The sequence below is a fragment of the Mauremys reevesii genome, linkage group 11, assembly GCF_016161935.1.
Source record: "Mauremys reevesii isolate NIE-2019 linkage group 11, ASM1616193v1, whole genome shotgun sequence".
Lineage (NCBI taxonomy): Eukaryota > Metazoa > Chordata > Testudines > Geoemydidae > Mauremys > Mauremys reevesii.
Window position 1 is genome coordinate 4,781,342 of NC_052633.1, and position 25,972 is coordinate 4,807,313.

At 56.9% G+C, this 25,972-nt stretch overlaps 1 protein-coding gene across 2 annotated transcripts in view; it reads right to left on the bottom strand.

Moving 5' to 3' along the window:
* Positions 1 to 25,972, bottom strand: part of COL6A2 (collagen type VI alpha 2 chain) — a 50,462-nt gene that overhangs the window by 11,908 nt on the left and 12,582 nt on the right. For both annotated transcript variants that reach the window (XM_039494683.1, XM_039494684.1), the window contains exons 4-27: positions 24,982 to 25,002; positions 22,567 to 22,632; positions 21,768 to 21,821; positions 21,617 to 21,661; positions 20,462 to 20,488; positions 19,688 to 19,714; positions 19,552 to 19,596; positions 18,914 to 18,967; positions 18,498 to 18,560; positions 16,033 to 16,095; positions 14,886 to 14,975; positions 12,984 to 13,046; positions 12,240 to 12,302; positions 11,131 to 11,193; positions 10,538 to 10,600; positions 9,954 to 10,004; positions 8,754 to 8,789; positions 7,954 to 8,016; positions 7,353 to 7,415; positions 7,072 to 7,107; positions 6,721 to 6,766; positions 5,743 to 5,895; positions 4,137 to 4,589; positions 3,791 to 3,829 (exon numbers count right to left, since the gene is read on the bottom strand). In XM_039494683.1, coding sequence (XP_039350617.1) covers positions 3,791 to 3,829; positions 4,137 to 4,589; positions 5,743 to 5,895; positions 6,721 to 6,766; positions 7,072 to 7,107; positions 7,353 to 7,415; positions 7,954 to 8,016; positions 8,754 to 8,789; positions 9,954 to 10,004; positions 10,538 to 10,600; positions 11,131 to 11,193; positions 12,240 to 12,302; positions 12,984 to 13,046; positions 14,886 to 14,975; positions 16,033 to 16,095; positions 18,498 to 18,560; positions 18,914 to 18,967; positions 19,552 to 19,596; positions 19,688 to 19,714; positions 20,462 to 20,488; positions 21,617 to 21,661; positions 21,768 to 21,821; positions 22,567 to 22,632; positions 24,982 to 25,002 — 1,747 coding nt within the window. The remainder of the gene's footprint in view (positions 1 to 3,790; positions 3,830 to 4,136; positions 4,590 to 5,742; positions 5,896 to 6,720; positions 6,767 to 7,071; positions 7,108 to 7,352; positions 7,416 to 7,953; positions 8,017 to 8,753; positions 8,790 to 9,953; positions 10,005 to 10,537; positions 10,601 to 11,130; positions 11,194 to 12,239; positions 12,303 to 12,983; positions 13,047 to 14,885; positions 14,976 to 16,032; positions 16,096 to 18,497; positions 18,561 to 18,913; positions 18,968 to 19,551; positions 19,597 to 19,687; positions 19,715 to 20,461; positions 20,489 to 21,616; positions 21,662 to 21,767; positions 21,822 to 22,566; positions 22,633 to 24,981; positions 25,003 to 25,972) is intronic.

A 25,972-nucleotide genomic window follows, 5' to 3' on the forward strand; every position in this document is an offset into this window, starting at 1 on the left:
CCAGCTGAGCTGTTAATGGGAAGAAGGCTAAGATCTAATGTACCAACCACTGATAACTTGCTAAAATCTCATATCAATGAAACCATATGAAAATGAAAGAAAAGCAGAAGTGGAAGCAGAAATCTAATTTTGACAAAAGGGCCAGTGAACTCCCATCTCTTAACCCAGGTGATAGCGTGTGCCTGAGGAATCACATCTCTGATACTTGGAGCCAAAGGAGTTCCATTAACGAACAACTGTGTCCAAGGTCTTATGTAGCCTTATGTAGTCGGATAGCCAGGGGGACACATTTTGGCATAACTGAAGGGATCTACGAGTAATCCCAGAAAGTTCCACCACACTGACAGCTAAGGTGGACTCTGGCATTTCCCATCTGACTGATCCTTTATTATTAACAGAGAAAGGAGAAACTGTCAAGGAACAAGAGAACAACTCAGACTCTAGTGAAAGAAAAGACTGATATTGAGAAGATTGGAGAGGGAGTCCTGAAAGACTCAGACATGCTAACCTGCCTGGAGAAGGGGTAGTTGAGAAGAGTGAGTGGTGAAGACTCACTCCAGAGTGGTGTGCTGGTAACCGCTCCTCTCTAGGGAGAGGACACATTGGATTTATGGAAACATACTAGATGGGTTGAGAATTTAATGTATGTGTTACTAGATAGTTGTTAGCTGTTAATAGATATGTATATAAAGAGTTAATTTTTGTTTTCCGTTAAGAGGGACGATATAGAGACATGTTTGTGGAAGATTATAATTTAGAGATGCTCCATCCTAAGGGACAGTATGATAAATACAGGAATTTAGAGAGGTGCCCGGGAGGCTGGGGTGGAGAACCCAGTGTAGCTGTGCCCAGTACATCACCTCAGACGCTCTTTAGTTTGTTTTATTAGAAGTTTTATTTCTCTCTCATTCCCTGGCTGGATGTTTAATGAACCCCAAGATCGTTACACTGAGGCCAATTCCCACCCTGCCACAGACCTGCCTGTGTGACCCTGGGCAAGACACGCGGCCTCTCAGTGCCAGCCCCCACCTGCCCAGGGTCTGCCAGCCCTGCCCTGCCCTGCCCTGGAGCAGGGGGGAAGCCATTAGAGAGTGGGAGTGCGTTGAGGCCTGCTGCTGACATGTGCTCTGTAAGACCCAGGGGTTGGTATTAGTGAGGCCCCGGGCCAGGCCTGTCTGCATTTGGCTCCAGGCCCTGGCTGGCCACTGACTCGTCCGAGGGGCGGGTGGCACATACACATCTCACATACCCCAGGTAACATGCGGCTCCTCAGACCTCAGCACAGACACAGCTTTCAGCTACACGGCAGAGAGGTCAGAGGGGAGCAGAGCCCACCGCATCATTGCAGCCACGTACTACCAAGCCCTCAGCTCGCCTACGCTGCCCGTCGCTGGGCTCCTCTAGCACAGCCTGGCTCCTGCCAGCTTGGCTACGGCCCAGCTTCCCAGGCCAAACCCGGCTGGACATTGCCAGATGTCACACGCAGCCTGGCAGTGAGCCAGCACAGTGCTGGGGGGGCACCTGGGCGCCCCCTAAATCCCACTCACTCCCCAGCCCAGTGGGAATTCCACCCACCCAGAGCAAAGCGACACCACTCGTCACTGCCAGGCCTACGCCTTCTCTGCCACCACTCCCGGGGGAAGTCGTTCTACAGCTGCCGTGTTCTGTGGGTGCAGGCTGAGCCCTGCCCGGGCTAAGGCTGGGTGGGGGAATTCCGCTTTTAGAGTCCCCTGACTCCCCCCAGGCCTCCCCAGGGGGTTTCTGATCCAGCCCTATGCAGCGAAGGAAAAGGGAAGCGGTTCTAAGCGGTGCCATACCTGGCATGGGCAATGAGAATGGCCAAGAGCTGCTGTGTGACGAAGGCCACGTTCGCCTGGGCCTGGGGTCTCCTGATGGACGCTTGGCAGAGACTGAGCAGAACCCGAACATGCTGCTGTTCCAAGCGCCAGTGACGCTGCCCTGCACGGTTCCTCCTTACAAATCAATCCTGCACCCATGGCACTGCTCCCACCCCACTGCCAGTCTGACCTCGCAGCTAAGCACAAGCAGGGCTCTGAGCACAGACGCCTGGCGCAGCCTAAGACAAAGCAGTGGCTGGAAGAGCAGGCTGCTGCATCCTTTGAGATCTGTCCAGATCCAAATTCAAAGCAGCTGGGTACGACTTCATCAGACGTGGGGCTGGAGAGCATCGCCCAGAGCCCCTAATTCAGTGGGAAGGTGCCGCATTCGGGGCTAGCTGTGCAGCTCTGCAGCGCAGGGTTAAACCTGAGTCAGTGAAAGGAGTCAATGGGGTTTGCACGGTCCCGACTGGATATTCGTGCACAACACACCGATTGACACGCCTGCCAGGTGCTGCTCAAGACAGGCGAGGCTGCAGCAGCCGGAGCCCTCAGCGCTGACGCACAGCAGCAGATCAGCAGGAGGGCAGGGTGCCCAGCTAGCCCCTTCTCTGGCCCGGGACAGCAGCTTGGCACTTTCATCACAAGGTGCAAAATTCCACTCTCGTCCCTGCTCGAGGCTTTGCCAGCTGCCACCTCTCCCTCCCCCTGGCCGTCCTTGGCCAGCCTGCCCCAGAGAGGGAGGCTGGGCAGACTGGAAGAGGGTTCTCTTTAAAGAAGCTTGCACAGTATTTCCCCCAGGGCAGTAGGGAAGGAGAGCTCCCTACACATGGCTTGTCATAGGGCACAGCACGGAGCTCCCTGCAATCCCTCCTCAGTCTTGCCTCCAGATTCACAAGTCAGGGCCCCCAACGTCATGAGACTGGCTGAAAAATCATGTGCTTTTAAAGAGATAAAACACTGGGATTCCTTTGCTTTTCTTCTGCTTCCTCGGCCTGCAGGGGTCCTGCTTTCCAGCCTTGCTCTACAGATTGATTTTTAAACAAGTCACTTTCCAGTCCATGTAAGTTGAGATCCCCCAGTCACCTGACTTGTGGAGCTGGAGCTTTCGGAAAACAACACGGCGAGACTCACGACTAAATCGCAAGTATTGGCAACTCTGCGTGACCCGCTGTAACCTGCACGACTCGCCGATCGCCAAACACTGGGACTAGGATTAGATCGACAGAGAGGGAGTGAGAGGTAATATCTGTTATTGGGCCAACTTCTGTTGGGGAAAGAGAAGCTTCCAAGCTGCCCAGGGCTCACTGGCAGGTCTGCAGACAGCCACGTTGCACTTTCTGTGCTAGCAATAGTAGCTGAGGCTGGAGTTTTAACACTTCACAAGCAGAACGTGCTCCAAGTACTGGGATCTGCAGCAAGCAGCATCTGCCTCTCACCCCACAGGGTGGTCCCGCCCCATCACACGGCTTCTTTGCACCCTACTCTCCAACTCGGTGTTACTCGTTCATTTCAGTACAGCCAGTGTGAGCCAAGTCTCCACGGGAAGCCGTACAGTTCCGCTGTACTGCCCGCCCAGTCCCAGGGAATGCCCAGTGCCACCGGGCAGGATTTCCGAAGGGTGGGGAGTTTGGCTCTGGGGGGTCGGCTCGTGAGCAGTTCGTTCCTGGATTTGGATTCCAAGCCCTGCCAGGTCCCGTGGGGGTTTAGGATCCAGGGTTTAGGTTCGGTGCCATCTCCACTGGGATGAGGAGAAGGGAGAGAGGCTGAGCATGGCTGTACTGCACACACGTACCTGCCTGTGGAGAGCCCTCAGCCAGACAGGCAAAGTGCGGGGGGGATGGAAATTGGGGCACAGCCCCTTTCTCTGCCCCCGCCGGGGTATTGCTGTTCCCCACCCACCTACTACCGTGCGGCGCGCAAGGTATGGAGCCGTTTGGTGTTATTTTTACCTGTTTGGCAGGGCAGTTCCGGGCAGACGATCTGTGGATCTGAAACGAGAACAAAGGAGCAGCTAGTGAGATGGAGCCGCCCCGACTCAGCAGCAGGCCAGGCCTCTTGCTCTGTGGTGGGCGAGGACACACACGGGGGTGGGTGCTGCCCATGGGGATCTGCTCTCCGGTTGGGGAAGAGCCAGCTGTGCTGATCTGCATTAGGGACATGTGCTCTCCACTGTAACTGACCCAACTTCATGCATTGTCACCCAGTGGTACCGCACTGTGTGCTGCATACAACCGACCAACTCGCACCCCAGCCCCAGCCTCGCGCAGTGACTGAGCCAGGGTGGCAGGTGCAGACCTGGGCAGAGGACGTCCTCCATCTTGTCAATGAATTCCTCAGCCACCAGCTCCGAGAAGAGCTTCATTTTCTGGACGTGCTGCTGGTCGTTGCATGCAATGGAGTGCAGGGTCTCATCCTGGTCTGGCTGGTTGAACATGTCTCCGATGCCGATGGCGTTGACGATCACGTCTCCCTGGCAGAAGGCCCGGAGGTTGTTGTCATCGTCTCGCGGATCGTGGCGCCCGTCTGTGATCACCACGGCAAACACACGGGCTTTCTCTCGCTTACTCTCCTTGATGAGCTTGTTGTAGGCAAACTGTAGGGCGGAGGGTGTCCAGGTGCCCCCGGCGATCCACTCCAGACGCTTCACCGCCTCCTTGAAGTTGGACAGCGAGTTGATGCGCTCATCGTTGAGCTGGATGGCCTCGAACGTCCCCTCGTGGCTGTACTGCACCACCCCGACCCGGGCACCTGCAGGGAGACAGATGGTCACACCCCACCATCCTCACTCCCCTGGCGCCCTCTCCCAGCTACACACATTGGCACCATACTATACATGCCAAACTGTCTGGGGAGGGCACCATCACTCAGGACCGCTGCATGGCAGCATCACATGTGACATCATGACACTGCCACGCTGCATCATGCATGCCAATGTCTTGCACCAGTGACAAGCACTGAAAGACAGAATCGTTTCACATGGTCAAAGTGCTGACACGGTGTTACAAAACAGCACACAATTCCAGTTCTCTCAGGCTCTGAACAATAGAAAACAACCCATTTTTTTGTATAGAACAATCCCTAATACAATAATAATCTAACCCCTCTATCCCTTATTGCTGTTCTAAAACACAAATCTCTAATACGAAGCTCGGAGCACCCCAAATCATATTGCCTTACAGACTGAAATGCTCCTAAGGAGCTGCGCTCTGTGACAGCTGACCCGTCTCTCCCAGGTTGCTGATCGCAAGTGGTAACACTTCCTTAAATCTTACATGTAAACATTCCCTTTACAATCAACACACACACATTCATCTTCATTCACCTATGCGCGCACACACACACTCCCACCGCCCTCCGCGACGTGCTAGTGTGGTCTGGCAGATTTACTCCACTTGCTGACTCGTTCTCTCTCTCTGCCTCCCTCTGCTGCTGATGTCAATGGGCCACCCAGCAAGCTTCTTTCTTCTCTCCTGTCAGCGCCCAGCCTCCCGACGCCTTTGGCTGCCCACTGCCACGCTGACTTTTCTACTCTCCTGTCAGAACTGTCTAGGCACCTTTGCCAATCTCCCTCCTGCGCGTGCCAACAGTCCTAGCAGTCCCACCAATTTCCATCACCTCAGAGTTAGGAGCCGCTGACCTTTCCCCTCATTTGGTTTTCCCACCGATTGTACTGTGACCTTTAACCTACATGTAATGGTGGAGTGACTCCTGCTCATTTAACATGGGAGCCAGGGGCACAGAATGGGGTGCCGCCCCTTGAAAAGGGCTGCCCCAAGCACATGCTTGGAACACTGGTGCCTAGAGCCGGCCCTGCTTAGGGCAGGTGGTTAAGAGGTGGGGGTCCAAGGGCCTCATCTGTCTCTCCCTCAGCCCCCCACCATTGCTCACCCGCACCCCTCACCTGTCTCTGACTTGGGGTCCTTGGCGATGGAGCCCAGGCGGCTGACCACGTTGATGACAAAGTTCTTCTCCAGGGAGAAGTTGGTGTAGCCGATGCTTTCGGAGCTGTCTATGACAAACACGATGTCCAGGGCACCACAGCGCTTCTCGCAGTCTGGGGATGGGAGAGAGGAGCGGATCACAGGGGGACAAGGCCAGCAGGGCCTGCCCAGATCGCAAGGAGGGTCTCCACCACATGGGAGGCCGTCCGCAGGAAGATCCCACATCAGGTCCCTGCCCTCTCACCCGAAGGAAAGTGAAGCCATCCACAGGCAGCTGGGCACCTCTGGGAGGAAACTAAGCTGATGCTCTGTGGCACGTGGCTGGATGCTCATTAGCCTTATCTGAGTTTGCAGAGCTGAGTGATTTATCCAGCCCTTTACCCATCCAGCTCAGCAGGGACTCAGTCCCTGTCCCTGGCAGGGGAAGGCTGTGACTGGCTGCGACCCACCATTCCCTGATGTCTGTCTGTGGCACCTCTGCTGGGCTGTCTCACACCACCTGGGCAGCTTCACTGCCGCGATGGCGGAGCATGCAGGGCAGCGAGCAGCGGACGGCCAGGCCCAGCAGGGGTGTCGTTATTTCCCTGGGTCTGAGCAGCGGGTTCTGTGTTCTGCTGGCAATTCCATCGCCCCAACGGGCAGGGCATGCTCAGCACAGACGGTGCCAACGGGCAGCAGCTGTGCGTGTGGACGATACTGTCTGAGCAAACCCATGAGAGTCCTGCTCTGCCCCAACTCTGAGGCCGTCAGTGGCACACGGGGGAGAGCTGGCCCTCTCCTCGGGGCAAGGGCTGCCACGTACGACTTCCTGCTAACACCACAGGCGCGGAGGGGGATGACTGGGGAGGGACCCCCAAGGGACACGCCACATGCTCCGGGTTCAGAGCCGAGCTGCTCAGCACTGACCGAGCCCCCAAAGAGAAGAGCATGGGACTGACCGCAGCAGCCGCAGGTTTCTCTCACGTAGGTCATCACATCGCATTCCTGCCAGCAAAACACACGGAGCAGAGCGCTGGTGAGTGCCAGCCTGCCTGGAGGGTGGGAGTGCCCTCACCATTCCCGGCCTGCAACACAGCTTCCCTTCCGCATTCCCTCCCTCAGACCCACACCGCTCTCCTGCTGCTCTGTGCTACGGGGTGAGTCCAGCCAGAGCTGCACCCTGGCACCAAGAGCAGGATCTGCCTCAGTCCCACTCAGCATGCTGCAGGGGAACCCTCCCTGGGTGGGCGTCCTCCCCCCGCCCCCCAGCTGTATCCGTGGGAGGTAATTAGGAGCCTGTCTCTACTTACGGTCAGGCCAGGATCTCCAGGTGGGCCCGGGTCCCCCTGTAAGAAGAACACAGCTGTGTCATGCCCTTTCCTGGACTCACCTTTGGGATCTAGTCACAGCTGCCTGCTGGGGCTGGAGTCACGCAGGCGCTGGCAGGCAGGGGAATGGTAACAGCCCCAGAGCGGGCCCACAAGGGAACAGGTGAGGAGATTCCTCAGCCTAGCTGTGCAAGCACGCGTAAGATGGAGGGAGAAAGGGAGCAGCTGGGCGCAACCGATCTGACAGTGCCGCGGTACGGTACCTCGTCGCCCTTTTTGCCTGATTCACCTCTGGGGCCGGGTTGGCCGGGTTGGGGGAGGTCGCCCTGGCAGGAAGAGAAAAGGAATGAGTTTGACAGGCATGATATGGGTGATACTGCTGAAGTAAGAGCCCCCCTCCCCCCTCCCACTTGCCCTGGCCAGCAACACCCCAGCTGAGTCCCCCAAGAGCATTGCCTCTCCTGCTGGACACTAGCTCCTAGCCACGGGAGCCGCTGTGCTGTACTCAGGCAGATCTCACTGCAAATACTGTGTTCCTGGTATGGGGGCCACATAGGCAACCCATCCAGCATCCAGCCACATGCAAGTCTTGCAAGTGGCATGGCCCATAAGCTTCCAGTTTGTCCCCCAGCCAGAAATCTGAACCAGACTGTGATCCCAGCTACACTCCCAGTGTAAAGAGACTGGCATTGCCCCGGCTGGGGAGCAGTAGCAATGCCAGGTGGGAGCTCTATGGACCTTTCACCTGGCTCTCACACCCAGGCGCCCCAGAGGCTAGACGTGCAGAACAGCAGGGTCCGTATGTCGGCCCCACGGCAGGAAAGCAGGGCCTGGATATGGGAGCGGCACTGACAGTGTACTTACAACTTCCCCTTTGTCTCCTTTCCTCCCGGGATCGCCTTTCGGTCCCGGGTCACCCCGTCCACCCTGTTCAAAGGAGGGAGAGAGATGTGATAGCAGCCCAGAGCGTGTGCCGGGAAAGCTGCCCTGCCCTTAGACAGGCTGATCGCCTGTCCCAGAAACACAGTCTGCGCACAGGTCACCTGTCGTCAAGGAGCCCCGGGCATGGGGAAGAGGAAGTGGGATTTCTGCAGCCGTCTGGCTTTCCCAGCCATTTATTTCAGAGCGGGGAGGCTTTACGAAACATCAGGTTACTACTCTGAAAACATGTGCCTGGAAGAGCTCCAGGGCCAGGTGTGTCAACGGGAGAGCTTGGCGATCCTGTGCACGGGACTAACTACTACTGGAAGTTAGACAGCTTTGTGCCAGGGCAATGCTAGGGTTGGAAGACAGTTATTTCTCAGCATCCTCCCTGGACTGCGTGTGCTGAGAGAGGGCAGCGCACACAGCGACACTAACCCCTGTGTCTGTGTGTACACACATTGCTAAATCCAACCAAATGGATCAGGGTCCTGCACACCCTCCCCAGGTGAGTGACCCCTGGGACCAATGGGGCTGCTTGTAGGACACAGGTCACCAGACCCCCAGGTTAGTGCCCCCTGGGATCAACAGAGCTGCTGGCAGGTCACAGGTCGGCCATGCCCATCAGTGCAGGGTTCCTCTGTCACTCATTGACAGGCCAGGAACTAACTGCTTAGCTCAGTGGTTAATTTGATAACCTCATAAGTACAGCGCCCCCCCACCCCCACACACACACCCCGTACCTCTGGACCACGAGGCCCGGTCTCGCCTTTGTCGCCCTGGGAACAGACAGGAGTTAGCTTCAGTTTTGTGCTGGACTGAAATTTACTGCACATGTGCCCAGAGACAACGGTGATGGGCACACTTCACAATAATACCCCAATATACTTGTGGCCTGGTTTTAGGAGGGGGTTGAGCCCCTGCAACTCCCATGGACTTCTGTGGGGACCGCAGGTCCCCAGCACCTCTGACAGCCCAGCCAGAAGAGCCCACTGGAGTCAGTGGGAGGCTTTCCACAGTCGCAAGGGCTCTGGCTCTGGCCCTGGCGCCCCACAAAGGAGCGGCTGGCTGCTGTAAGCAGAGGGTAAGATTCCCCGGCCGAATTGTGGTGGGAACACATATCACTGCACTGCTCCACACCCCGCACAGCTGGCTCAGGCTGGGATAATCCGCAGGCAGCTATTTAACACACAGACCAGTCAGTCTCCTATTCAATGCAGCAGGGGTGTTCAGAGCAGGCAGCTCTGGTACCAGACCTGCATTCCTCACACCACCTTTATCCATCAGGGAGAAGTGGATACGTAGCACGCAAACCCTGGTTTATTACACTGAATTCAAAGGGGTGTGAGGGAACCTGAGCCTCCAACAGGACTATTATGCTCCTACTTATTCAGGGGAGCAATAATGCTTCATCCTGACAATGGAACCCTCCTGCCAGCCTCTCACCGCTCCTTCCGTGCCAGCCCCTCTGCTGCAGGGGAACGATTCCCCACTGGTTTCATCTGTGCTATCGCTGGGACAGCAGCTTTTCCCTTTCTCCAGATATGGCTCCAACAAGGCTTCCTCCCAAAACCTCCCTCCTCTGCTTCTCTCAAACGGCTCAGCCGGGAGAGCTGGGATTTCCCCTGCACAGCCGGCTGCAGCCATAGCAGCTAGTGTGCCGGACATGAATGTGCTTAGCCACCGGGCCCATAGCCAGGGGTCCTGGCCAATTTGGGGCCCCCAGAAAAATGGGCGCTCCTGTGCCCCAACCCGCTCCACCTGCCTGGCGCTCCTGCCAGACAGCAGGGGAAGCCCCTGCGACCCAACCTCGTTTCCCCAGCAGGAGTGCGGAGGGGAGCCTGGGAGGGACTGCAAGCAGAAGGGGTGGGGAGGGGCCCCCCACTTGCTCTGAACCAGGGCCCCACAAAAGCTTAATTTGCCTCTGCCTGAGCCATACGTACCCCAAGTCCTCTGGGGCCAGGGTAGCTGAAGCCAGGTCTGCCTCGGTCTCCCTTTGGGGGAAGAGAGAACGGTTCAGTGAAGCCGGAACGTTAAAACGCAGCGCGTGCTGAGCTAGCGACGTCAGTGAGTCGGCGAGTTTCTCTTCTCTAGAAGACATACCCGCAATCTCTGCGTTTGGGTCACTGGCTTAGCTAGCTGCTGCTGGGTGCTGGAGCGCTCTAGAAGGAGCATCCTGGTTTGTAAGGCAGAGGAATGGGGCTAAGCGAAGCCATGGACAGCAATGACTTCAGCACAGGACTCTGCACCAACAGCACCAGCCTTCCAGAAACAGCGGGGCTGCCTGACGGGAGGACAGTTTGGACAGGGAGGCGGCGTGGGCCTGGACACTTCCCCCAGGTGTGACCAGCGTGGCTTTGGCCAGGGGAAGGACTAAGCTGCCACGGCTGGAGGGGGCAGGTGGGAACTCAGACTGGGTCTTAGAGGTGCAGACTGAGGTGGGGGCGTTCACTGCCCCCATGGAGTACACAGGTGAAGCCGCTGGTTCCCCCCTTTCTATTGCACTGGACGTACGTCTAGACTTTACCTTTGGTCCTGGGGGCCCTGAGTTTCCCCTTGGGCCCATGTCGCCTGGGTCCCCACGAGATCCCTGCAAGACAGCGTAGGAGAGAGCAGGATAAGCAGAGGACACTGATCGCACACCGGGCCAGGGGATGGTGCTGTGGATGGCTTGGAGGATACGGGGGGTTAAAGTAACACAGAACAATTCCACATTTCAATTGCTGCTCGTGTCCCCGCAGGGCCCATGCACCTAACTCTTCTGGCATTAATGGGCTCCAGGGGGAAACCACCCCTGCCACCAAGTGACGCTGGGATTAACCACAAACTAAACCAGGGTGCAAAGGGGCAGCTCTGGCCAAGTGACCAGAAAGTCAGGCCTGAGAGAGGCAGTGCAGCCTAGTGGACCGAGCAGAGCAGCAGGAGCCACTGAACAGGCCCTGGATTCTGACCCTGGCTTTGACACCAATTTGTGGGGCAAGTCCCTGTGCCCATCTGTAAAACATGCTGGCCCCACTGCTGGGAGGTGGGAAGGGTGAGCAGACGTTCATATCATTCTTTGTAAATCCTGGGGGCTGTTATCAAAGTCACTCACTAGTCCGCAATCACCGGGAAACTTACAGGCCTGCCTGGCTCTCCCACGACACCCTGCGGGCCTCGGGGCCCCGGCAGTCCTCGGTCGCCCTTGGGGAACAAAGCAAGGAGACAGGTCACCACACTGTGAGCAGACAGGCACACACCAGCTCTCAGCATCTAATGGGCAGTGCAGAGCGTACGCAGCACCTTCAGGGCAGGTGCCACTGGCAGCAGGGCACTGGATGGGGGGGGTCAACCAGGGCACCCGGGCAGTCCTAGGCTCCCATCTGGGCACCTCAGAGTGGGGAACTCTTTGCGGGTAGGGTCCCCCCTCCCAGGGGAAGCCTCTTGCTGGTGCAGATTGCCCGAGAGATGCTCCCCTGGCACTGGACTATCTCACGGCAGAGCCGTCTGCCTGAGCACTCAGTGCGATGTTCCCTTCCCCGGCCGACACTGCAGGAGCGGGACAAGTGCTCAGCATTCGAACTCTGCTCCCCGGGCAGGGCTATGATACCGGGGAAGGCCTAGCTCAGCGTTCCTGCCAGGTGCGGTGCCAGTGGGCCTCTTCCCCACTTCCTCTGCTTCAGGCCACCCCCTGGCTGGCTCTCTGGGGGCTCCTTCCCAGCTGACACCTCCCGGGCAGCCACAAGCAGCTGCCTCTCCATGCTGGGGCCAAGCACAGGAGGGGCAGCAGGTGGCCAGGTGTTCTCATGTTTGTGGCATCGTGGAAAGGGAGAGAAGGGTTAAAGAAACCTCTCCCCAGCACCCAGATTACAGGGACGTGGCTGTGGGTATGGGGGAGAGGGAAATGTGGCTTCCCACACCAGGCTCTGATCTCCTCAGGGCTGGGAGACCTGCCTGCATGACTGTGCACGGCATCTGGACGGATTCCTGCCCTGTGGGCAGCCCTCCTGTGTGATGGAGGTCGGCACGAGGGGACACATAGCAGGCAGGTTCAGCTCTCGCCCAGCCATGGGGTTGGCGAGATGGGCCTGCTGGGGGCTCGGAGGAAGGGCACATGCGCTGCAGTCAGAACTGGGGGGCGGATATTCCTCACGCTTCGTGGAGACAGCTCAAGGGGCGATCCGGGGCTGGGGAGAGCGACAATGGCCATTCCCTCTGCTGCCTGCCTCGAGCCTGTAATCCGTGCTTACCCTTGCTCCTTTGCTGCCGACTTCTCCAGCCAGGCCCCGGGGGCCTTCAGGGCCGGGGTCTCCCTGTTGGCAGAAAAAGGTCGTAAGATACACTCACCGTCCGGCGCTGCCCTTGGGCCGTGTCTCAGCTGCCGAGGGCCCCCAGCCTCAGGAGAGGCCACACCCAGTCCCTTTCTTTGGGGTGGGTGTTGCAAGGGCAAGGTGTCCTCAGCCGCCCTCACAGCCTGGAGCGTCCATCACTGCCCTCTCTCCGTCCCCTCAGCTCCGGGTCAGGCCCCCAGACTCCAGGTGGAGCAGGACCCCCTCGCCAGCTGCTCCTGCGTCTGCTAGCGGGGTCGCTAGAATGGTATGGGCATTCCTCTACCAGAGCCCACCACAGACCCCCTCCACGACTGCAGGGGCCAGGGCCTGTGTGGGGGTGGACGGACGGCTCTGTCTCTCAGGGTATGGATCCGAAAGCAGCCCACATCCACGCCTCCCTCCTGAGCTGCCCCTTTCTCTGAGCTGAGCTTGGAGAGCCCGGCTCAGCCCCTGCACTCAGCCCCCTCGCCTCCCGACTGTCCGACTGGCAGGAGCAAGCGTGTCCCAGCCAAGCCCGGCCTGCCTTGGCTGCCCCCCGGGGCCGCAGGAGGGGAGACTGGGGCCATAGGTGGCTTGGTAGCATTGTGGGGAGGCAGCATCTCGCTCTCAGCCCGGCTGCTGTGCACGTCATCCCCTGCTGTACTCTGGTGCCCCTGCACTCACCTTCTCTCCCTTGGTCCCAGTGGATCCTGGGCTGCCTTTTGTCCCGGGGTCCCCGCGACGACCCTGCGCACACACACACCAAGCAGAGAGACGGGACTCAGTTAACATGCTGCGGCTTTGTCCCCCCTGCAATTCACTTCTCCTTCCTCTCCCTGGGCAGCGCGTGGCCCCGGGACGGGAGCACAGAGCACTCAAGGCCTCGTTGTGCTGCGCTGCCCCATGGGGGGAAGCGCTTGGGTGTGTTGTTAAGCAAGAGCCGAACATTTTCTTAGGAGAGTCATCACAGCGCAGCTCCCACAGGGATACAAACGGTTAATTCCCTTCTGCTAAAAACAGGGCTTTAGTTCAAGCTTGACTTTGTCTCGCGTCAGCTTCCAGCCATTGGAACTCGTCTACTGACTCCACCAGATTGACTCCGATTTACTCCCCGCCGGGGAGCTGTGCCGATTTACCCCCTGCCGGGGAGCCGGCCTGGCGGCCCCAAAGGGAGCTGTGCCGATTTACCCCCCCGCCGGGGAGCCGGCCTGGCGTCTCCAAAGGGAGCTGTGCCGATTTACCTCCGCCGGGGAGCCGGCCTGGCGGCCCCAAAGGGAGCTGTGCCGATTTACCCCCTGCCAGGGAGCCGGCCTGGCATCTCCAAAGGGAGCTGTGCCGATTTACCCCCTGCCGGGGAGCCGGCCTGGCGGCCCCAAAGGGAGCTGTGCCGATTTACCCCCTGCCAGGGAGCCGGCCTGGCATCTCCAAAGGGAGCTGTGCCGATTTACCTCCGCCGGGGAGCCGGCCTGGCGGCCCCAAAGGGAGCTGTGCCGATTTACCTCCGCCGGGGAGCCGGCCTGGCGGCCCCAAAGGGAACTGTGCCGATTTACCTCCGCCGGGGAGCCGGCCTGGCGTCTCCAAAGGGAGCTGTGCCGATTTATCCCCCGCCAGGGAGCCGGCCTGGCGTCTCCAAAGGGAGCTGTGCCGATTTACCTCCGCCGGGGAGCCGGCCTGGCGTCCCCAAAGGGAGCTGTGCCGATTTATCCCCCGCCGGGGAACCGGCCTGGCGTCCCCAAAGGGAGCTGTGCCGATTTACCCCCCGCCAGGGAACCGGCCTGGCGTCTCCAAAGGGAGCTGTGCCGATTTACCCCCCGCTGGGGAGCCGGCCTGGTGTCCCCAAAGGGAGCTGTGCCGATTTACCTCCGCCGGGGAACCGGCCTGGCAGCCCCAAAGGGAGCTGTGCCGATTTACCCCCCGCCGGGGAACCGGCCTGGCAGCCCCAAAGGGAGCTCTGCCGATTTACCCCCCGCCGGGGAGCTGGCCTGGTGGCCCCTAAGGAGCTGTGCCGATTTACCCCCCGCCGGGGAGCTGTCTTGCACTGTCCATTTCTGCTCTTAGTATCTTAGTATCGTGTCGCCCGCAAGCACAGCTTTGGGGGAGCTGGGGAGGGGGCAGCTGAGGAGAGAGGTGATTTGGGCCTGGGGGTAGCACACTAGCTGGGTGTTTGTGTTAAAATGATCAGAAGGAATTAGTTAACAATGTGGACTTTAACTGGTGGTCTTTGGGTTTGCAGAATCAATGCAGGCGAATGCGACCAGTCCCACATGCCTCTGACCTATTGTTTCAGGCTGGCTGCAGACTCAGGCAGACCTCTCTTCAGGTTTCCAAGGTTTCCTTTGCAATCAAGATGGCTAAAGAAAGTGTCTTACATCCCAGTTCTCACTGCGACAGACAAGGGCCTGTGGGGGGCCCCTAGGGGTGCTGCGAGCGGGGCCGGCAGGGGATGCCAGGCCTTGCCAGCTCCCTGCAGGAATGCAGTTTTGCTGCCTTTCCTGTGGGGACAGTGAGTGAGCCTGCCGGGTGCCGGGATCACCCACTGCCAGGTGTGTGCAGCGTGCCGGGATGGGGGACCCCTCAGGATCTCACCGGCTCTCCTTTGGGTCCAACAGGTCCCGGGCGGCCTTTGCTTCCCTTGGCACCAGGGCTCCCGGGGGCTCCGTTGTTTCCTATAGCTCCCTTTGCAAAGAAAGGAAACAGTCAGCAGGGGTCCCCCTGCCTCCCCGCTCCCCCACACATCCCCAGCCACCCCCTCCCCACCCAGCCCCCGGCTCCCGCCTCAGCACAGCGCAGTGCAGGGGGCTTGGGCTCCTAGAGGCTTGGCTCCCCCTCCTGCCAGACCCTCCTGTCCCTGCCCCTGACCAGGGAGCCCAGGGACTGTGACCGGCCACTGGGGAGGAGCTCCTGGCCCTTTGCCCCCCAGCCCAGGCACCCCTGCAGCAGCTGCGCCCTGTGCAATCCGAGTCGTTCCCTGGAGGAACACTGAGGCACTGACCTGAGGGAGGGGGCAGGACCTCTGCTACTGCTGTGAGCTGTTAGTCCCTACGGTTTGTGAGGCAAAAGCTCCTGCCACAGCTGCCAGTGCCAACCAGTGGTGAGCAGTGGGGTTACTGCTGGGAAGGCTGCATCGGGGGCTGGGAATGAGGAGGACGGATGCAAAGCAAGGGGTTTTCTGGAGAGGCGGATCCTGCATGGTCCCCTGTGCCAGGAAGCAGAGATTCCAGCCCCCCGGCCCATGCCTGGCCACAGGGGCGCAGCCCCCACCTCCCCCAGCCCTGCCATGCACCTGGCCCCAGGCACTCTTTGAAATCCCACCACTCCCCGCTGTAACTTCCAATTCGTTTGTCTAGGGGTTGTGCAGCACAGTCCAGATTTCCCTTTCCACTACAGCAGCACTGCTACCATATCTCCCAGTGACTCGACTAGCCACTGCCACTGCTCCTGCTCCAAGCCACCCGGTGAGTGCAGGAGGTGTCTCCTCAGTGTCACCTGGGGCACTGGCAGGCACGTGCACGTCCCCTGCAATGGTACAGCTCACACCTGCCATGGGGCAGACAGCAGCTCCCGGAGTGGCTGGGCCCGGCCCGTGTGTTTGAGCTGCAGACATGGCAGCAGTGCTGTACGCTGCAGTTGTCCCATGACCACTGGGTCTGTGAGTATTTTTATCTGTGGCCCCAGAGTATCGCAGATGGGTTCCAGAGGGAGGGGCCTGTTCCCAGGTTGGCGGGGAACCTACCTTGTTTCCCTTTTCTCCTGGAGGTCCTGGAGGTCCATTGCGGCCGGGGCGGCCAAGTTCTCCCTGAAACAGCAAGAGAACAATGGTCACAAGCGACATCACCGCCCTGTTCCCCAGGGGTCCCAGCCGCTGCTCGTGGCTGATCTGTGCCAGTGGGGGAGTGAGTAACCTGAACTCCACCCTCCCCGAGAGTGACGTGGGGAGCGCCATCCACCTGCACTTACCCTGGACTGTGAGGCCATCACACTCCAGCCTCCCCGTGGGCACCAACTCGGTGTGCTCACATGAGAGCCTCAGTCAGGGCATCTCTTCGGACCAGTTAATCACGTTAAACAATGATCAGGAATGGGATCAACATTTGGGGAAAGAGATGACATGCTCTCCTGATGAAGAATACGTCCTAAGTACAATTACTGATGCATTGCAATCCTTAAGATTGGGAAAAGTTCCTGACCTAATTAAAGATGAGCAATTGTTAAACTGGTACTGTCCCAACTGTTTTCAAAAGCTGGAAAAGGAACGGTCCATGTGTTTGGAGTCGTGCCAGCTTTTGTCCTTATTTTAGGTGGCCTGCAGTATAAATGCAACAAACCCAAGCCAAAACCTAGGCAGACACCTCGACAGGCACCGCGTGGTGAGGAACATGAATACGTATACATGGTGCCCATTCTAGGTACATACCAAAATCTGCCCAGGTATGAAACTGGCCTTGAAACTGTCCCCACAAATACTAAATCCTATCTATGTGACGGGGTTCAGTGGTGCAAACCACCCCGTCTAAGGGGGACGTGTAGCCCCAAGGATTAACCTGCTTGCTTGCAGAGATCTCTCTTTTCTTATAGGTTTAATATTTGATGTATTGTAATAGGTTTATAGATTTATATTAAAAATAAGTTTGGCTGTAATGCAAGAGACCCACAGGCCAAACACCTGTATGTTAAGTTAAGGCAAAGTTAGCATATCTATATCCTGTGGCCTACGTTTATTACCCAACCAGACAAAGCACCCACGCCTATGGCTAAGACCTTTACCTGAAGGATGGCAGAGGGGGATTTTCAAAGTTGTACCCACAGACTTAACAAGGACACCACACGTGCGCACGTACCTGTCAGCTATACGCACATACATACTAGCCTATGGGGTAAGTGTACTCTGACATTTCTGTGGGGGAGGAATGAAATTTGGGTATAAGAGGAAGGATTTCCAGCATTTATGCCTCTAAAAAGGCAATCCACCTCGCTATTGGGGTCGATCTATCTACTCTGCATTGTCTCCATCTTCAACTACGTACCAATGCGACCCATCTACGATGGCTATTAACTAGTAATAGGCCGCACTTAGTTTCTTTTCAAACTTTAAGGGGGCTAGACTAAGCTTGGTTTCCCTAAAGCTTTATTTTCCGTTTAGTTTTTATTTAGTTAAGTTAGAGAGTAAACAGCTTTGACAGCTCTTCGCATTCGTTTCCTCTGCACAGCCCTGCAAGAGGTGGGAGATCGGAACCGCCAGAGGTGAGGTCCTGTGTCTTCCAACACCAGGTTATCAAAACAGGGTGTGAGTATTGACCAAAGGTTGTAGCACATAATATTTTATTACCATATGTAGGTCTTAAATAACTGTGATACAATTAGAATTTTGTAATTCTGTTTGACCATTTCATTAATTTTAATAAAAAGCCTTTATGACTATATCTGTCTCAGTGTGAGCTTCCTGTCACACCCCGAGGGTCCCTTTATAAACTCTGTGAAGCCTGATTCGGGACAAGAAATTTATCGTCTGATCAAACAGATTGGCGAGCCACAAACCCCTACTATTAATATTTGTAATTAATCAATATTATTAATTACAAATAATTAAATAAAATGAAATTAAGTTGCTACATTAAATCAGCATTAACACACCCCAAATCAGGCTACAGACCTGAGCTAGGCCAGCTCAGAACAGGGGGTGTGTGTGTGTCTGGGGGGGCGGGTGTTTCTTACCACCTCACAGGGACACAGGCAGGACTCCAAACAAGCCACCCCCTCCTGTCTTCTCCAGCTCAGCTGGAGTCTCTCCCATGCGCCATCTAGTGGCTGTGTCACACAACTGCTGCAGCAGCACCGCACTCTCCAACAGCCTTCGGAAACTCGCCATCGATCGCCACAGTTGTACTGCTGTGAACTCCACACTCACACACACGCAACCTCCTATTCGGACAGTTACCCAGAGGGGACAAACAAGGGCTGGGGGAGCACAGGTGCCTTTCACACAGGGTAAAGGAAGCAGTGAAACTGAGCAGCACATTCTTGGGGGAAGTTTCCCACTTTCTCTGCGTTGCTCCATTCCCCACTGGGCTGTGTTCACCACGGGCAGAACTGGGCACTGCTCCGCTGATGGATACAGCTGGGACCCGGGAGGTTTAGCTCTCTCGCTTGGTGCTCGGCCCAGACTCTGCCGCTCTGCTCTCTGCTTTGGACTTCACGTACCTTTACGCCTTCGTCTCCTGGTTCTCCTTGATTTCCCGCATCTCCTGGATAACCATCAGGGCCCTGGGGAGGGAGAGGACAAAGAACTGTCTGCCTGCAGTCATAACAGCGCGTCGCTCTCCGCCTCCCCTAGAAAATCACTTTGCAGTGAGAGCAGCTTCAGATACAAGAATGGCCTCAACTTGCTGCTAGTGGGAACAAAACAGAGGCCAGCTCTCTTCACCTTGCTGCTCCCCTTGTGCGCTGGCAGGAGACCCTGGCGTGCGATCCACGCTGCGCTCTCGGGCACGGCCCAGCACTGGGCAGCGTGACAGCTGGGCAGGGAGACTCACTGCTCCCAATGCAGCTCCACGGCTACAGGTAAGGCCAGGCTAAGCTGCCCTGCTATGGCGAACCGCACCTTGGCTGATTCCTACCTTGTCCCCAGGGTCTCCCTTGCAGCCAGGGGCTCCAATCCGTCCCAGCCGGCCCTGCAGAGGTTACAACAGAAAGAGGGGAGAGAAAACCTGAGAGTCAGGGGGAAAGAATTAGGAGTTTCTGGTCTAGCACAGTAAAGAATTGAACCCCAAAGCTAATCACAAGGCTCTGGCCCAAGGAGGCCAGATAGAGAGGGACTGCAAATACCGACCTTAAACAAAAAACAGAGCACAGCCCGGGGCGTGTTTGGTGAAACGCCTGGCAGGCAGCAGTGACGCCCTGCAGGTGGTGCGGGGAGGCAGCTTCAGCACCCTGGAGGGGGCATGGGAACGATGCCCTGCCGATATATCAAGGCCCTTTTCCACGCTGGGCTCTGTGGGAGCTGAGGCCCCCGCAGTGCCCAGAGGAGGTGTAGAAGGGAGGGCTGAAGGCTGGTCTGGTCTGTGGAAGCAATGAAGGTGTTTTGGCAGGTACGGGAGAGGGACGGATCCTGCCCGCCCCCAGGAAAGAATTCTCTGATATTTTCCTGGATTTCACTTTCATCCATGGCAACAGCTTCTCTCCAGACTCAGGCATCGGGAACCGACCAGAACACTGGAGCTGGACTGGGCACGGCTTGTCCCTTGCGTGGCGTTACCTTCTGTCCATCGGTGCCGTTCCTTCCTGCCAAACCAGTTGCCCCCTGGGACCAAAGGAAAAGAAGTAATTATCTTGCTAGAGACTCTCTGAGGGTCTAAGCTGGGATAGGTGCCACATGAAAGGTGCCTTCTTACCTTCCGGCCGTCGCCTCCAAACTCGCCCTGCGGAGAAAGGGGACAATGCGTAGTCAGCTCTGGGTACACTGCACCGCTCACCCTTCCTAATGACGAACCCTGTGTCCTAGCTGCCCCCTCCCCGCACCTTTCTGCTCATGAAGTGTTTGCAAGCAGATCACCAAGTTCTCAGATTTGTTCATTACGGGCAAGGATTCTGTTACATCCTCGCAGCACCCCCTCCTCGCTCCCGCAGGCACAGACACGGGGCACTTTGTTGTCAATGTGCCACATGCTGGGCCAGATCCTCAGCTGGTGAAAACTGGCATGTCTGCATTGACTTCGTGGGAACTACCCTGGCCTACACCAGTACTGGTCTGGCCACCTGATGCTTAGTTGCATAAATCACATGATACTGTTTCTGCTCCCACATAGGATGATTTATGTAATTTACCAACATACTTCAGTTTCAAATACTGCCTTTGAATATACAACTCTGAGTGCACTGTGGATGAGTGTTCAGTCGTGGGAGTCTGAAATGCACCTTCCATGTAGTAAAGGTAGCACAGTTAAAGCACAGCTGTGTGGGGGAGAGGCTACAAACATGGAGAGACGCCCACAGTCAAGCTCCACTATGAACAAAATCCTTGTAGAATATTCCTCCTCATTTTCCCAGCTACTGCTACCATTGTTCCCAGACCCGCCTCTAAACATGCGCTAGAAACACGCTCCTGTGGAAATGCCTCGCTGGCCCATTGCACAGTGCTCAGACCAGGAGCAGAGGCTCTTTCTTACCTTCTCTCCTTTCAGACCAGGAATACCCTAGGGCAAGAAAAAACACAAAAACCTTTGTTAGTGTCTGTGGGTGGGGGAAGTGAAGGGCTCTGGGCAGGCAGGCAGGCAAGGGGACTCAGAGATGCAGAAGGTAGGAGAGGGCCAGCTAGAGTGAGAGAGAGACAGGCCGAGATCCCCAGCACTCCACACTGCTTGGTGCAGACACAGAACAGCAGTGTCTGGATCCTGACAGAGCTTGCAGCCCGTGGGTGCTGAGGGCCAGCAGCCATCAGACCCGGCCCCTTTGGACATGTGTTCATTCCCACCCAACGAACACGCAGTGCCCTCCAGGACCACGGAGACTCTGCCTGTTTTGTAACGCTCTGCGCTGACAGGCAGTGTCACTCTCCAGGCTGGTCCCTGCCATGCCCCTCCTCGGGGCTAACCTGCGGCACCACTCAAGCATCCCCTGGCGCAGTGGTGGGCGGGACGGACCTGACTGCTGAGTGGAATGGGGGCCAGGAGCACGTAACACTCCTGATGTGCTCCAGGAGCTGCCCTGGCTCCCCATCTGCTTCCAGGTTCCATGCCGGGTGATTGTCCCCCAAGCTCTTCCGGGGTCTTAGGGACCTCCCTTAGGGACCACCCACCGGCTCGAGCGCCCTCAAGCAGCGCGGCGCTGATGTGCAGTGGCTAGAGCCTGGCTTATCTGGCAAAGGGCCCTGGCGGAGGAACGCTCTCTGGCTGGGAGCCTGCCTGCTTGCTGACCTGCAGGAGGCAGTGCAAGGGGCACCCGTTTGGCCAAGCAGCTACTTGAGGCTGCAGCCTCCCTGCATGTCTGCGGTGGGCCGGGGTAGCGCAAGGGCAGGGACCGTCTGTCCTGCCCACGGCAGACAGCCAGCAGGAAGCCCTGTTATAACAGTGTCTTACACCCAGCTGTCACGATGCTGCAGGCCAAAATTCAGCTGAATAGATTCCCTTCAGCAAAAGCCTCCTCTCTCGTGGATGGATCCAGAGTCCCGGGGAGCCATGTGCCCTCCCCCAGCCCCATGGCTTCACAGCGGTGCTGGAAGTCGCGCACTAGGCTGGCAGCTGCACAGCACACGCGCACACCCACTGCTGAATCCGAACCAGAATGCAGGCAGACAGCTCAGCCACCGGCGCAGGATTCGTTACCTTGGGACCAGGGTATCCGATGGGACCTTCAATACCTGGGTCACCCTTCAAGAAAGAAGATATGGGAGTTAGTCCAAAGTCAGTCAGTCTCCAGCTGACCCAACATGGGGCTGCTCGCCAGCAGGCAGAAGGGGGATTTGACACCACTCACCCGTCGCCCTTTGAGCCCAGGACCTCCTGGTTCACCCATGTTCCCCTTTGCACCCTGCAAATAAAGCACACAAAGAAAACCGTGACTTTTCATTCGTGGTCAGCAGAAGGCACCATGTTCTGGCCCCTCTCCCTCAGCAGAGCAGGCCCAGAGTGGAGTGGGCTGTGCTCAGCACCGAGGAGTGCAGGAGATGGACAACCAGAGGGACTGACACACAATATGGACTCAGAGCTCTGCTTTGTGGGGAGGAGACTATGCAGCCCAGCGGGGCGTGTGACAGCTGCCCGTCACTGAGTGTCCTAGCCTAGCTGGCTGGGGCTGCCGTGCCCTGTCCTGGGGAGAACAGCGTGCAGAGGGAGGGGTACTGCCCAGGCACCCCGGCAGTGGGGGAGGGGAAGATGAAAGGGGCACCCGGGCAGAGAGGGAGAATCCGGGTCGACACGGGAGCCTGGCCTGGGGCAGCCTGTGGGTGTGGTTAGGAGTGAGGCTAGAGCCCGGGTGGCAGGTGTGGTTACTGGGATTGGGGAGAGGTCCCCGGTTCCTTCGGTCTCCAGCACAGCAAGAGTGGGGTGGTGCTGGGTTTGCGCCACCACAGGGGACGGGTTTTCCTGCACCTCTCTCTGCTCCAGGCTGTGCATCAGTGTGAGGTGAGGGGAGCCCGGCTGCAGCTGTGGGGTTTGCAGCCTGCAGGTCAGCAAATGCAATGACAGCCTGGGTCATCACCCAGTTCCCAAGCCCAGCCCAGGCTAAGGACTCAACCAGCACGGCCCCTCCTGCCCACCAGGCATGTGTCACTCACCTTCTGCCCCCGGTAGCCCTTGGGCCCAGGTGGGCCTGTGATCTCCAGACAGCTCATCTTGTAGCACTGAAATAAACCAGATTAAACATGAGGCACGTGGCACGACGCGTGGGGAAAGCCAGGTGGAGAACCAGGCCAGGACAACAGAGGTAATGGAAACAACCGGCAGCCTTTAGGGACCTTCAGAAGCCTCATTCTCAGTGCCCAGGAGCTGATCTCGCTGTGCCCACTGGCTCCCCAACCCTGATATTCTATGATTCTACGATTCTAAGGCTGAGACTGCTGCTGCTCTGTGTATGGACCCTGCCCTCTGCAGCCAGCCTGAAGTTTCAGGCTTGAATCATAGAATCTCAGGGTTGGAAGGGACCTCGGGAGGTCATCTAGTCCAACCCCCTGCTCAAAGCAGGACCAAACCCAACTAAATCATTCCAGCCAGGGCTTTGTCAAACCTTAAAAACCTTTAAGGTAACCCATTCCAGTGCTTCACCACCCTCCTAGTGAAATAGTTTTTCCTAATATCTAACCTAAACCTCCCACACTGCCACTTGAGACCATTGCTCCTTGATCTGTCATCTGCTACCACTGAGAACAGTCTAGATCCACCCTCTTTGGAACCCCCTTTCAGGTAATTGAAAGCAGCTATCAAATCCCCCCTCATCCTTCTCTTCTGCAGACTAAACAATCCCACTTCCCTCAGCCTCTCCTCATAAGTCATGTGCTCCAGCCCCCTAATCATTTTTGTTGCCCTCTGCTGGACTCTTTCCAATTTTTCCACATTCTTCTTGTAGTGTGGGGCCCAAAACTGGACACAGTACTCCAGATGAGGCCTCACCAATGTCGAATAGAGGGGAATGATCACGTCCCTCGATCTGCTGGCAATGCTCCTACTTATACAGCCCATAATGCCGTTAGCCTTCTTGGTAACAAGGGGCTGGGCTGGGCTGGGCACACACTGCGGGAACATTGAGGCTGGAATGCGGACACTGCCCAGTGTCGGTCTAGCTCCCCTCCCATAGGCCTTGGGGGAATACCCCCATTTGCTCTGATGGGATCAATCAGAGTGGGGCCACCAGGCAGCGTGGTGGAAAATCCCACCCTAGACTTCAGAAGGGGAAACGGCCAGGAGCCCCCAAATCCTGGTCTGGCTGGGGGCAGCCCTGGGGAGCAGGGACGGTTACTGCTTAGCCTTAACGGCGCTCTGGCCTGGTTGGGTTTAAAGAGCATCTCCGTGCAGTTCTTTGGGGCCTAGTGCACCTGGAGCTCTCCTGCCCGTCTGTGTGGGCAGATAAACGGACAACAGGCGTGTAGGTGAGGCTAGACACCAACTGAAACATTCGCTTCCCTCCGAAGTACAGGACGCCGCCGAGACCCCTTTGCACATTTTTGCTCCTTTCTCCTCAGCAGGCTTGGGGACTAATCAACCAACGCTGTAATGGCCGTTGCTGGTGTCTATGGTCTGGGTCTGCTGCTGCCCTCTGCTCTGGGCAGGATATTTGGGGCTATGGTCTCAGCCAGCTCTTCTCATGAAAAACTGCCACAAAGCGCCTGGGGATTTTGCCTGAGGAAGGTGGGCAGGAAAACGCCATGTTCTCCCCTAGAGGTCCAAGGTGACACGAAGTGAATTAATGGAGGGGCTGCACAGCCTGTGTTATTGGAACAAAGATCTCCATGTGCGCAGTTCCAGCTGAGAGCTGGGCTGTCTCTACAGCATGAATGCAGCCACCGATTTGCTCCAGTAGGCCGAAGGGGTCTTTATGAGAGGCATAAAAGCCAGCTAAGGTACTTAAATACTATCCACACCCACAGAGCTGAGCCCCTCGAGAGTTTGATATTAAAGAAGTTGAACAAATAAAGAAGTGAGAAAGATCTTGGTTCGAGTTGGCCTGGGCATTGAATCATTAAGTTCTTTCGCTCCCCAAAGCAGTTCAATAAAACAAACCATTACAGTGGAATAAATGGCCTCATGGGAGCAGTGTCTGCCTCTTCCGTCTGATGGTGATTTTGCAGCCTCCAGGGCAGTGATGCAGGCTGCTAGGTTCTGCTGCTGTTTTCTAACCCAGAATTTCATATCTGTGTATATTTCCTTCCAGCCCAAAGGAGCCAGAAACACTTCACAAAACTTTATATAGGCAGAAATCACTATGCCTAGCACTGTAATGCAGCCACCTCTGGGGACACAGCAGCTGTTTATTTATATTCAGCAAAACTAACCTGGGATTTAGGGCAGGAACTCAGGATCCTGCTGTTTCATCTTAACTAAAAGTCAACATGACCTCGTCCCTGACCCCACACTGAGTTCCACATGGGTGCAGGGTCCAGCTGCCTGGAGCTCAGTGCAGGATCGGGGTTACTCATCTGCGGTACAATCCAATTTCATTGGAGTGAGCAAGCTGCGTGAAGGTGCTGTTCACTCACCTCTCCATAGGCTTCATGTTTCTGTGAGAGAGAGAGAGAGAGAGAGAGATCAGATCATTTAGATAAAAAAGCATGAGGAGACCTGGCCCACCTCCCCCTCCCGGAGCTGGGCAGTCCTGGCCCTCCCCACTGGGAGCAAGGAAAGCGGGAGACAGGAGTTATATGGTTTCAAAGCAACATACAATAACCCAAGTGTGGTGACTTTCAGTCCCAGGTGTGAGATATGGAGATGAGACCACTCCGATCTCTGACACATAGGTTGGGTATCCTGTTGTCCCAGGACAAAGGCCTCGATTCTGTGTATTGTTCTGTATGAGCCCAGGCCTCTGGGTGGGAGCCCAGGCCTGTTGGATGGACTAGCCTGCAGACTGGGGCCAGAGACTGCAGAACTAACTCGCTCTGTCTCCTTTCAGTTTACATGGAGGGTAGCACTGATCACTGGTACACCCTTTGAATCACAGAGAATACAAGAGCGCAGTCCATTTGCCTGCCCCAGCTGGGACCGTAGGGCAGAGACGTGCCCTTGGGTGCAATGTTACGCACTGTGCGTAGCGCTGCTACGGTCCAAGGAATGGCACTCGCTGCCCAAAGCTGAGCACGTGTGTGAGCTTTGCGGAGGCAGGGCCGAGAACTGGATTCTATTGAAAGCTCTGCTCAAGTTTTGCCCCTGTGATTTCAGTGAGTGACAGGGAAAGGCAAGGTCTTGGCCCCTTTCCCCAGTTATTGGTGGTTAGGAACAGAAAGTGTCTGTCACAGCAGCTTTGTCCTTTGAGATGCTCTAGCCCCCGTCACCCCAGGGTCTGGACACCTCACAAGCGGTACTGGATGTCCCCCTCGTGAGCAGGGCAGGGCTCTTTTCCTTATTGTACAGATGGGATCTGAGGCACAGAGAGGGGAAGTTACTTGCCCAGGGTCACACAGCAAATCTATACCAGAGCCAGGAATTGACCCTCCCAGCTCTCCCACATCCTGGGCTAGTTCCCTCACCACA